This window comes from Harpia harpyja, chromosome 10 (assembly GCF_026419915.1).
Source record: "Harpia harpyja isolate bHarHar1 chromosome 10, bHarHar1 primary haplotype, whole genome shotgun sequence".
NCBI lineage: Eukaryota > Metazoa > Chordata > Aves > Accipitriformes > Accipitridae > Harpia > Harpia harpyja.
The window spans coordinates 8,161,601-8,174,670 of NC_068949.1; the positions used below are offsets into that span (position 1 = coordinate 8,161,601).

General features: G+C 43.7%; 1 protein-coding gene across 8 annotated transcripts in view; it reads right to left on the reverse strand.

Moving 5' to 3' along the window:
• The window catches only part of PRKG1 (protein kinase cGMP-dependent 1), a 534,317-nt gene that overhangs the window by 8,446 nt on the left and 512,801 nt on the right, over positions 1 to 13,070 (reverse strand). For 6 of the 8 annotated variants that reach the window (XM_052799366.1, XM_052799365.1, XM_052799367.1 and 3 more), the window contains 7 exons: positions 11,601 to 11,740; positions 7,377 to 7,466; positions 4,932 to 5,073; positions 2,554 to 2,717; positions 1,497 to 1,619; positions 1,351 to 1,413; positions 281 to 347 (listed from right to left, as the gene is read on the reverse strand). In XM_052799366.1, coding sequence (XP_052655326.1) covers positions 281 to 347; positions 1,351 to 1,413; positions 1,497 to 1,619; positions 2,554 to 2,717; positions 4,932 to 5,073; positions 7,377 to 7,466; positions 11,601 to 11,740 — 789 coding nt within the window. Of the gene's footprint in view, positions 1 to 280; positions 348 to 1,350; positions 1,414 to 1,496; positions 1,620 to 2,553; positions 2,718 to 4,931; positions 5,074 to 7,376; positions 7,467 to 11,600; positions 11,741 to 11,842; positions 12,060 to 13,070 lie in introns of those variants that run through there. The other 2 variants (XM_052799369.1, XM_052799373.1) reach the window with 2 other exon arrangements.

Genomic DNA, 13,070 nt, shown 5'->3' on the forward strand with positions numbered 1-13,070 from the left:
AGAAAAACGTGTAGTAGTGAATGATCCTGCCCCGATCTCCTGCTGCAAAGAGCATTTCATCGCAGTCATGCCCTCCCCAAACCGCCTTCCCCTGGAAGAGACCGCCAGGAGACCAAGTGTAGCTGGAAATGTCTCTAACATGACTTCTTCAAGCATCTTCAGAAGAAATAAAGCACATGCTGTCTCCACTTAACTCCAGTGTATTAGTGCCCAAAGCTCACAACGCTCATGTAAAAGAAACTTATTGGCCAGGAAGGAGAAAATAAGTAGGAAAACTTACACTTGGTATTATAGGAGGCGTCAGTGTCCCTTTTCGTAACCCTTCCCAGTTAAAGCCTTCAAACCATCTAGAAGGGAGGGAATAATGAAAGTTAAGACATACGGCAAAAATCTCTCTGTAGCACAAAATTAAATTTAAATTGCTTAAACAGTGGGTTTCAACTCCCGTAGTCATCTTCTTCAAACTGTCCAATTAGCCTTAATAATTTTTCCTGTCACCTTTATGTATGTTTTGGGGGACTGAAAATGAAGCATGTGTAGCAACCCAGTGATAATACCATGGCGAGTACAAATTACCAATGCTCAGAAGAAAACCGTTCCTCACTGCAGGTGTCCTGGCAGCTGCTCTTTCCTTTCTATAGGGTTGATCCCTCCCGTATGAGACCCCTAATGTCCTTTCTTCGTATGAGATAGGGAGCTAAGGGCATGTACAGGGACATCCTCCTCCTGGTTCGGGCACCTCGGGTTTGCTTAAGCTACGGCAGCTTAGGTGGGTGGACGAGTCCTGGGCTGAGTCTTCAACCCGTCCACCCAAAATGTCCATCCAACCCATTTCTGTTGCTTTGGGGATGGGAGAAGAGAAGCACCAGCATGGATGGATGAGATAACCTGCTTCTGTGATGGCTCTCTTAACTTGTTCTTATTCCCCTCCAGCAGTCTGAAAACCTATGTGACATCACTTAACAACTCTCTCCCATCAGACCAAAAGGGATGATGAATTAATGTCACGGGTAGAGAGAAAGTGTGTTGGGCGGGGGGGAAGGGAAATCAAGGAAAACCTTGGAAAGTGATTCTGCAAACCAAAAAAATCCAAGCAGGCAGTGGCCAAGTTGGATTGCTTCCAAATGCTCTTCTGCAGTTAGAGTAATTAAAGTGTAATGGTCATTGTGCAATGTGTTTTGCTCATAGGCAAGGCTAGCATCTATACCAAAACTCTGGGAAAAAAAGAATCTGATGGAAATTCAGTTAAGAGTCTAAAGCACATGAAGAGTATTTTTTGCTGAAAATTGAAGTGCTTGAAATGCATGTTTCTGTGGGTTGGATCTGACAGATGGTGGAGAAGACACTTACTTGTGCTTTTGGATATCTTTCACTCCGTTTTTCAAGTTCCCTAATCTTTCTGATGGATTGTCCCTATAAAACGAGTAACAAATCGGTTACTGAACAACTAATTTCTTTGCAAATAAGATCAAGGTGATTATATTTCATGCGCTTACCTGCATAGTTTTTTAATTAAATTAGCAGCATTTTTGGCAATCTTCTTTGGAAATTCAATCATGTCTATTCCCCTTAATATGATGTTATAGGTCTTCATGGGGTCTGGGCCTGAGAAAGGGGGACTTCAGAGGGGAAAGGAAAAGAAAAAGATTAAAAGCTTGTCTTTAAAATAGCATTGAAGATTGATAAACCTCCCCACCCACCCAAAGGAAAACATAGTACCCTACTAAAATGAGAAAAGGTAGATGATGACTAGCAATGCTTTGCTTCCTCTGATCTTAATAACTTCTCAGCCAAGGAGCTCTGATACTGTCAGTGGTGCTGGCTGGAGGGAAGTACCAAAGAGTAAAGTCATGTTTTCTGCAGCAGCACATGCTGAACCTCTCACTTCCATGATGGCCCACGTCCCAACAGCCCAAGGAACAAGGGTCTGAGCAATGCTCGCTGGCTTATTCTCTGATGTTGTGACATGCTTTCAGTGGGGATTAATTAGGTTTCCATTGGTTTAACAGAATAGGGGCTTGGGTCTAGCCCCAAAGGATAAGCAGGTTGAGATGATGGATCCTTTTCCAGCTCCGGTATGATGGGAGTGAGAGATGGGGGATGAGGTGAGGAAGTGCAAGGAAGCTGCTACTGCCAACACGAGCAGTAATATATACATCCAAAACTAAGTAAGGGAAGGGATGGATATAGGGACACAAGTGTCAGGTCTACCTCCTCCTTTTCAGATGTGTGGCAGCCCGTCACTGCACCTCTCCAGTTGAATTGCAAACCCTTTCCCTTTCTCCATCATGTTCAGCTCATTCAGGACCAAAAAGGAATTTTCGGTGTCATTTCACAGCATTTCCTAAAAAGCTTGCTCATGTCTTGCCCTTTGAGCAGTCTGCATGGAAGTTGTGACTTAAAGTGGAAAAACTAATTATTAGGTTCAGCAGCACAGTGCTGTGCCACTACAGCACACGCCAGCTCTGAACCTGTCCCTCGCCTAATCAGGGTGACAACGGCAGAAATATTCGGATCTATTTTCAGCAGCGGTGCCGGCCCCGATGCCCATACCTGCCAGTCAGGAGTTCATACATTAAGATTCCCAGTGACCAGTAGTCTGCCGAAATGTCATGACCTTTGTTCAGGATGATCTCGGGGGCTACGTACTCCGGGGTTCCACAAAAAGTCCATGTTTTCTTTCCAAATCCTATTTTCTTTGCAAAGCCAAAATCGACCTGCGGAAAGGAGCAGAGTACCATCAGGGCAGAGCACGAGAGGGAATATGTCAGCCATGTGCTCCGCTCCTCTTGAAGTGAAGCAAAGCAGAAAGGAGGTTTCCTTGTGAGAATATTCTCCTAACGAAAGCATCATGGGTCTTTCCAGGACCAGGCAACCGTAGTGACCTTTTCACCAATTTATCCTTCGTAATATAAAAAGGAAGATTCTCGTGAGGGAAGAAGAACAAATGCTAACACTGAGGGTTTCTGGGGAGATATAACATCGTATCATTCACAGCTGAGGTTGATTTGTTTTGCTTTTGTTTTTTTTTTTAAACTCCCAGCTTTTACCTGAGCAAGGAACTATTTAGGCTAAACACTGACCATTTTGGCATCTACTGAAAAGTTCAGATTTCTCTCCCAGTATAGAGAGTGATGCAGTACAACTATTTACTTGAGGCTGTTACAACGTGCTGGCAGGCTCACAAACCTCAGCGTGCCCCTACAGCAGTGCCCCTGTGGCACCAGCAAGCACAGAAAATCAGATTATACTGCGAACCAAAGCTATCCTTTGGGGCCCAGGCAGAGCTCAGGTTAATAGGCTTACTGTATTTTTAGCTCTACCCCCTCTGTTCTCCCCTGCGTCGGTGCTGTCCTGGCCCAGAGCTGTGGTCTGCAGCACACTCTACTGTCCCTTGATGGCTGTGAGATGTTCCTACACCTTGAGATGGTCAGGAGCAAAAGTCCTACGTGGTCACAGTCCCACAAGAGATCTGGGACACTTCTTGTGCTATCATGGATGTGTTCAGGGGGATCAGAATGTCTAACGAGCTGGGGGTTGGTGATGGGACCAGCACAAACCCCGGTCCAGGTCCTCCTGGGGTGGGGAGAAGGGCAGTCCTGCACCTAATGCTCCTCAATCATCTGACACCTCGCTGAACACCCCAGCCTTAGCGAAATGCTGTGGAGGATAAACTCTGATGTCATTCATTAGGCTGTGTCATGGTGACACATGGTGGCTGCCACGATGCTGTAAAGGTCCGTGATGGTGATGGTCTGAACTTAACTGCTCCCACCTGCTGATGCCACTCCTGAGTTTCCCTTCCCAAAGGCCTGGAAGTCCCCAAGCCAAGAGGCAGAGACCTTGGCCCCTGCCGTGACTCTCAGGGAGGGCATCAGCCCCTCTTGGACACAGGTCTTTTTAGGAGTGCATTGCCCTGTCCTTCACTGATGGCCTCCCAAGTGCCCACATCCTCCAGCACCTCCCACCAAGGGAAGTCTTGCTTTTCCTCTCTCCCTCTCCATGGTCTCACCTGGCATTTGGGGTGTACCTTACATGCAGGGCACCTCTACAGTGATTTTTGAGGCAAAAAAGTAGTATGAGTGAACAAAGCAGTACAGTGAAACCCATCAGTAACTCCCTAATTTGGGGGGTGGAGGTCTTGCATACGCTGCCGACCTGGTTTGAGGAGGTGGATCTTGCAGGGGGACAGCACTGAAAAGGACCACGACTTTCTGGGAAGAGCAGTTCCAGGCAGAGCCTTACGCAGTCGTCCCAGAGGAGTTTGCACAGATCAGTCAGGTGTGTTACCAGTGCTAAAACACAAGTGGCCCTCCTAAAGCAAGAAGCTGTATTGGCCACAGTTCAGCAACGCAGTCCACAGCAATTAATAACAATAATTTCTTACCATGACAGGGTCATGATTAATATTTCCATTAAGAACTCCTTCCTTTATTGCTTACATAAGGACCTGACACAGGAACAGCAGCTTGCAAAATTTGTTTCACCAGTTGCCCATAAAGCCCACAGACGCAAGTCCTCCTCCTCTCCCACCAATATTTTAAGACACCTCTTTTCAAGTTATTTTTTAGTCTTTCAGTAGCTCCAAAACAGCTGGATGGATTTCTCTTGACACTTATCTCTAAACATTTCCACTTCAGGACCACAGATCTGAATTTCAAGCCAGAATTAGTGTTCCCCAGCTCAGCTGTATCCTGAGCCTCAGCCTGCTGGAGGCTGGGAGAACATCCCGGTGGTGGATGATGACACCCTTGCCCTGATCTCATCTCAGCGTCTACTGATGGCCACCATCAGAGACGGGACCCTGGGCTGGGTGGGCTTTGCTTCTGACCCTCTATGGCTAATCCTGGGTTCTCCTCTACCCCTAGAACACCAGTTGTCTGGTAGTAGCGGTGACTTTTTTTGGCAAACCAAATATTGCAGGCACTCACCAGTTTGGCATAACCTCGATGATCCAGAATGAGGTTTTCTGGCTTGAGGTCCCTATAAATGATCCCTTTGGAATGCAAGTAGGCAAAAGCTTCGACCACACATGCCGTGTAAAACCTGGTCGTTGAATCCTCAAATGAACCTCTACGTAAAATAAGAGAGGGAAAGGGGATAAAATGATTAGATCTCTTCCCTTACTGGACTTCACCCTACTGTTAAAATATCTACACAGTTCAGTAGAATCACTGTAATACCTGGAAAGTGGCTGTTGCTAAACTCACCTTTACGTATAGATTTAATTGCATTTCCATTTCTGAAGTTAGTGTCTTTGCCTTCAATCCACCTTCATATCAAACATTCGAATCTAAAATATTTTTATTTATTTAATATAAAAATATTTAGTTTTATTTTATAATTACATCTCATAGAAGTAAAATCTACAAATACCTTCTAACTAAAAGGTGATTTTTTAATTATAATCTTTGACTTTTGGGTGATAAAGCTATTTTGAGCTGTTGGAGATCAGGAACTCCCGTACTAGTGTTCATAACGGAGACAAAAGGCAGAAAAATTACAGTTGCTGGGACTTGAAGTGTTAATTGCAAATGCAGCATAAACCGCACTTTTGGATCCTTGTTTCAGCCTTTTCCGAAGCAAACCATATCCCCCTGCTCGCCGGGAGCTCGTGGTGGGAGCTGGCTGAGCTCAGAAGCATGTCTAAGCTAGGTGGCAGCAGAACCACAATTTAAAGCCGAGAGAATTAAAGGTGAAATTATCAGGCTCTGACAAAGACAATGAAAAATATAACCCGGCACCTGCTAACTTTGCTACGGTTCTCATTTTAATGGTCCGGAGAAGGCATGCTGTTAGGAAAAGGAAGAATTAAAAAAAATACATTCTAGGTAATTAAAAAAGAATTTAATCTTTGCTTTCTGATCAATCTTTCTGATGCATTTCTTTCACTTTCCAAATTTAATTAAATTATGTTCCAATTATGAGCCCACGACATAGTTACACACAATTCACTGCATCTTTTCCTGTCCGCTGGCGTATTACGTGCAGGTCCCACGTACACCCATGCAATCTACCTGCCACCTACACACCCACAACCAAAACCGAACGCTACAAGGTCAAACCCTCCTGAGGCAGGAAATACCAGGACCACATTTGCTTGTGCATTATGGCACAGTATGTAATTACATGCTTTCCTAACTATTTTTTTCCATAGCACTTCTGTGTCCCAACAGTGTTGTGCTGCTTGCAGGGTGTGGATCTGATGCATGATCCTGTTTCCCACTTTGATGAGCAGCTCTCGTTTAATATGTGATATCTGGACTAAAAGCCACTGTAGAACTATTGATTTCCTCCTGCTCATTGCTATCATATCTGACTGTGTCATAAATATTAAGAAATATTAATAGATATTATTTATCACAGTGCTTCCACAATAGAGGTGGATGTTGCTATTCACAGTCACAGAGGGTGGGCAGCAGAGAAAACACTGTGATGAAAAAAGCAGGCCTTTCTCTCAGATGGGAAATTGTGATTTTTCAGATGACTTTTAAGAATTCTGCATTTTTTACCTTGAAAATGCACTTTCCCATGGATTTCATTTGCAACTGTGACCTCTCACTAATGCCACTGCTGCTTTAGGGTCTTGGTTTGTAAGTCTAGAGTCTAAAACGGCCACGGCAGCAATGCCTACAGGTGCCACACTGGAAAGACCCTACCTCCAGAGCGTGTCTTACAGGAATGCAGCAAGTCTGGCCTTGACATTGCACCTCCTGCAATGCCTGGTCACACCCTGCAGGGTCATTCTCTGCCATCATCCGTGGTGCCCAAAGTCTCTGTCACCCTTAAAACAGTCCCACATTTCTCTATCAAGTGCCTGAGCCTCCAGCCAGGCTCTCAAACCTGAGAAACGGTAGCATGGGCACCAAGGACACAGCTGTAATTTCTGTGGTTGTAAAAAGTTGTTTTTCTAGGTAACGAAAAGGTAATTAATTAATTAATTAATTAAATTAAAATTAAAATATGCTGCTGGCTGTTTAGGGGTACCCTTTAGAGATCAAGATACAGGGAAAGGGCAGTCAAAGACTTGTCGTAGATGGAATTTATCACATGACTTCCATTGCTACCATCACTACCTTCTCTATTTTTTCAGAGAGGCCGTGAGAAAGTAGCTCTGGATAAGTCTCCACTTACATAAAGCCTTGTACATGTTGGACGCAACCTACACCAGTCTTTATTCTCAGTTATGACTGGATTCACTTTGTCTCTAGCCAACTGCATAGGAACAAAAATATCTCCTCACCTTTCTGGGATCTTAAATCAAACATAGCATGGTAAGATCCAGATTTTGCCCATGAAAGATAAAGACCTTTGGGTATCTGGTGGCATATTAGAAAATACTCCACTTTCTAAGATAATAGTTTCTCAAAACTCACCTGTCCCTGAGAATTGTCCAGAGCTCTCCGCCCAGACAGGCTTCCATCAGCATGTATAGGTACTTGCTGTCTTTGAACGTCCTGTAAAGCCTGTTGTGGGCAAACAAGAAAATCAGAATAAATCCATGACACAAGCGAAGGCACCAAGCATTCCCACTTCTCACAGACCACGCACTTCATCCCAGCAAGCAGCACAAGACCAAGGGGAATCTTTCAGAGTTAGTGTTACATTTAAGGAGAATCATTTCAATGTCACTTCTTGGGTGGGAAATATTTCAGCAGAACAAGATGGACATCTGAGTGGTGAAGTGTATCATGGACCTCAGAAGAAGAGGTCATCACTACTCTGGGTGCTAAATATAAAATCTGCCATTTCTAATGGCGTAACCTGACACTTGGCTTTCCAGAGGTGCTTGAAAGAGAAGTTTTCCTACCATTTTTTTATAACATCCATATTATCTTATTCTTCACACTACAGAGTCTGGCTGCAGATCTGCAGTCTTCCCTCCATTTAATCATCTCAAAGGAGTGTCACCCAATTTGTGCTTCATTTCAGACCTTAAACCCCCTGATATGGAGAGTTTAAAGACAACCTGCTGATGTGTAGGCATCTAAAACTGCTCTTCCTCTTGCAGTGACTGAATGTGGAGGAAAAACTGCCTAAAGGGATAGATGGCCAGGCTTTATAAACCCGTCCTCCTTCTCAAGTGCAATCTAAATTGTGCAGTAAAATCCATGCTCTGTGTTTAATATGACATATTAAACAAATGGAACTATAAAACTATGGAAATAAAAAAAGGGAATTCAGTATTAGCTGTTTAATTTTAATGTTGAACTACTTTTGTACTTCTTGTTACATGTGTGGGTATATATCGGTTCAGGTTGCCTGCAGGAACAAGCCTGCTCTATGTGGATACTGAAAAGGTTTCTTTGCAGCTGGACTGTTCAGAAACTAATTTTAAAAATCCAAGCTCCACAGCAAAAGGGGATGCTGTGGGATATTCTGTTATGGTGTAATTGCTGCATTCATGGGAGTTTCCAAGAGTTAAAAACTAAAGGGCTGATACCACATGATATAAATTAAAACAGGTGGTTTTGCAGATTCTAGCTCTTCCCAGCTAGTGATAAATCCAGTTATTACTATCTTTTATGGAGCTGTGTGATGGACCAGGGGGAAAACACAGCAGGACTTGGTTCCTTTGGAAGGCATTCAGTTAAATATTAACTTAAGGTACGTGGCAAAACAACCCGGCAGCTACAGCTTGGCTCCGATACGCTTTCACATCACGATGCTAGACAACATTTGTCTCCTGTCTGTGTTTGCATAGCATCCAGCACACAGCTTAGCAGCAGTTACCCGCTCTACTTTTGGCATGTTTAACAGAAAAAGATCCCAGCAGGCACAGCTGTGATGTAGGCAGGAGTTTGGGTACTGAATATGCTCGGTGCTTATCTACCTGGAAATATTCTGTAGCTAAAAGGTACTCTTTGCAGCCACAACAAAATTAAAAGGAAAAAAACCAAACCAGTGTTTCAGATCTTTCCTTACTCTAGTATTACCTATGTTGACATTTAAAATCTCAGTTACAATGTGCTTCTCAGGAAAAGTTGGAACAAACTTACTGACCATTTCACATGGTTAAAATTTATGGGTTTAACAAAAAAAATCCTATTTCTTGCCAGTTGGACTAAACATAATTTATCTTAATAAACATTTCATCTACCTTAAGGTTTACAGAAAACCTACATATTCAAGAATCCAAAATATGCATAACTAAATATTTTTAATTGCTCCGTAGTTTAAATGCTACTGAAATAAGGCATTACTTTCTCTAGCTAAGGTAGCACTGCTGAAAAATGGCTTTCCAGAAAACGTTATGCGCATTAAATCTGGCCTAAAAGGTGCAGGGGGAAAAAAAAAATCAGATATTATTTATCAACTGTAATGGAAGCAAAAAGCTTATACATGATCAAACCGCACTATTTCAGTAGATCAAGCCATCATGAGTTTGAAATGTCACAATATATGAACTGATTTTTTATTCATTTTCTTATTCATCTAAATATTTGCAAATCCAGTGCAGACATCCACTGCTCAACACTTGTTTGGCCCTTTACCAAACCCAGAGCATTTTGTTCTGTGAGATTCTTAGCTTATCTACGAGTAAATTTTATTTAGTTGTACTTGGACACTTCTGCTTCTTTTGCTTGGTTTAATGCATTTTAATAATCAAACCAAACTATTCTTCAAAGATTTTTAACAAAGAGTTTCATGATGAATTAAGAAAATAATTGAGTTCTTTGGGAATTTTGGCTTTCCTGTTCTGATATCCCGGAGGTTGTGTCCTTTGCTCCAAGATCATTTTAAACCCACCTTTCACCCAACGTCTCAAAACACAATTAATCTACCGAAGTGATAAGATTTCTACCTGTAGCACCCAGAAAAATATTATCGCAGCTGGCCCAAGAAAGGGTATAAACAGGTTATGAATAATTTTAGGATAGTAACTATAAGACAACTTCAAATCCCCATGGACGTGCAAAAGGAGAAGTGAGGGGGAAAAGCAGACACAGAGTTTGATAAACCAGGCATTTTCTAGCTGCGGCATATGTAATAGCAAAAGGTTGGACTTTATGACTTAGAAAGTCCCTTCTCAGTGCAGGATTTCCATGGGGTATTAAAAACAGTTAATGGAGGCTTGTTACTATAAAGGATGGGATTTATTGCATGATATGGAAGGAAAAGACCTATGGGTAACGCATGCTTTTTTCACTTGCTGGCTGAAAGAATAAAAAGTGGGAATGAAGAAGCATTTATTTTATTAGCTATGAATATCAGTGGCTCCATTAAGAAATGTTTGCAGGCTCAAGCTTTTTATTTAGGAGAGAGTATTTCTGGAAATGGTATCAAAATGTCCCTACGCTTGGCTGGCCCCACACTTCACCTCCCTTTACATCCCCATCCTGAGACAGCTCAGGCTTCAGAAAATAAATCTATAGGCTGAAATAGCCCACAAGGTATATTTGGCTCTAGCTTAGGTAACAGGGGCGTGTTTGTGAATCAAATATTACAGCGTGAAGGAAACTGCAGCTGGGTAGGGTGTCAGGCTGCAGTTGTCACCCATGAATCAGAGGTAAAGCCGCGGGCTCTGGGGGAATCCCAGGGATCAGCCTGGGAAGGAAACACCCCCTCAGCAACTGACGGGTGGCCGTCCTGGCCAGGCGCTTGCCTTTGCATTTATCACAGGGGTTTGGTTTCACCCCTGGGTTAGTATGTCTCTCCGGAGCAATTTTTGGGAGCGGGGCTGATCTCCTCTGGCAAAAGTCAAGTGCTTCAGGCATCTCTTTGAGGGTGGGATGAAGCACCCTTTGCTTAGATGAGAGGCTGCCCTTTTAAATACCTCCAGCTCGGTGAAGGTATTTTGCCATTTTTGCCATTGCCCTGCCAGAGGTCCTCACCACCCACCACTCTTATCCTGACTTAAGCCATATGAAGAACCATTTCTGTTTCCTGCTGACAGATACTCACAGTCCTTGAAGAGTCAGAGAACTTTGCCATTAGGGCTAAAACAGGCAAAAATGCCTGGCACCTGATTTTATTCACTGAATAATTGCATCTGCTTAGGTTTTGGGGAGAGGTATGGTTTTAGCACATTTGCCCATGATGAGTCAAGGGACACTGAACTGGATTTATCTAATACACCCTAAAAAGAAGCACTGGATACAACTTCGTATTCACATGGCAGCACATGATCTCAAAAGATTAAACCCTGCCTTCCAGCTTCCCTTTGTGGGAAGGAAAATTCAGAAATTCAGAAAAAAGAGGAATATCAACCTTGAGCAGGGGCGATGCCGAGTCACGCTGTGCACGTTTACACGGAGCATCGTCTGCCGGCATCGGCAAGCTCTGCCCAGGCTGCGGGCTGGGGGTGCGCTTGCTTCAGGAGCCACAAAGCCATGTGAGCACAGCACAGGGTCAACACAAACCGGTTAAGACATGAGTTTAGTTTAGGCTTGGGCAGATGTCCCCCCCGGGCAGAGCAATCTCACATTGGCCTGGAGAAGACCTTATTTCATGCACTGTGTCTGCAGTCCCTTGCAGGGAAGCTATGGCTCAAGGGTTTTTCTAGCAATGGATGGATTATTCCTGTGTAGTTTCATGAAATGCTGAGATCAGCTGTGCTTCACTCTCCCACGGCAGCGCGTAAGGCAGAGGGACGGTACCTCACGATGAAGTCCGAGTGCGCGCTCTGCATGATCTGCTTCTCTGAGCGGATGTGCTCCTGCTGCCTCGTGTCCACGATGTGACGTTTCTTCAGTATTTTCATGGCAAACGTTTTTGTTTCTTCGCTTTTCAACTGGACCTGGGGTAAAGCAGGCAAACGCACCAGTTAGAAGCAGGTGTGTGTCCCCACCAAGCTGTGACAGTCCAACTGCATGGGGACCCAGTGATCCCACCACCCTACCTTGAAATACTTTCTCTCACCTCTTCAGTCATCAGTTTCACTTTGTTTTGAACCAGATTTCTAAATACTTGGCCTATTGCTAAATTGAAAAGCCATTTCTAAAACTCCATGTGTTTTAGGGAAAACCCAGCCGTCAGTGTTAGTTGCAGGTCAGAAGGCATTGCTAGCTAATGTACAACTTTCACAAAGCCTTTTTCTATAGCCAGTAACAAATGCATTGGCTCTGGCAGGGAAGTGCAGTCCTTGGATGTTTGTAGAGGATAAGCAGAGCTGGCTTTTCAGCAGCACTGCTTGGTCACGTCTTTACTTTTAACCTTAAGCCTCAGCAACCTATTTTTAGCCTGATTTCCCAAGATGAGGTTGAAGGGAGTTGTTTGCTTGGTCGCCGGCGTAACCCTGGTAACTTCTGAACCCTGAGCCATCCCCAGCCTGCTCTGAGGGACCGGTACCCATCCCAAAGACAGCTGAAAGGCAGCCACCCTTTCCATCTTGGCCATCCCCTCTTAGTCACCACCAAATGAGAAAGGAACCTCATCATTGACCTGCCAGGCCTCTTAGTTTGCTAAATTCCCCCAGCACCTGCTCACAATAATATTGCCAGTTAAATGCTTTTCCCCCTTTACAGTAAGAGGTGCCATTTGGCGACTTCTATTTTGGTTTTCTTGCAGGAATTTGGCTTCAGCCAGCAGACAAGCGGTTTGTCTGTCGTCAAGCCCCATCAGAAATCCAGCTTGCCTTTTAGGTTAGGAGACAACATTCATGCAATTGCAATTTGTTTAATGTAACATCTATTTTTCTGTTTTCTTGGTAACAGAAATGTGGGCTGATAGGAGACATGGCACCTTCCACACTTTTCCCCAGCTGCATACCATAACCTCCAACAGCTTCTTCTGCATCTGCTTTGTTCATGTAATGGTCCAGGTCACAGGGAAAATGCAAGGAGGGATGGTATCCTCAGCATCCCGACTTTGTCAGAAATCAAACCGGTACTCTGATGTCCACAAAGACACATACAGCTTAAGAAAATCAAACTCAGAAGGCTGATTCTCAGCTGTCAAAGAGATTTCCAACACTACAAGTGATTCAGAAATAAACCCTAATAAATGAGAGTCTGCCCATCTACAGCCAAAGTTTTCATCATTAAGTTCTTCAGTATCTATCTATGTATGCATATTTCTCTACCTGTTTTAAAACCATTTGGGGTTTCAGTCCCCAGATTTGTGGCTTC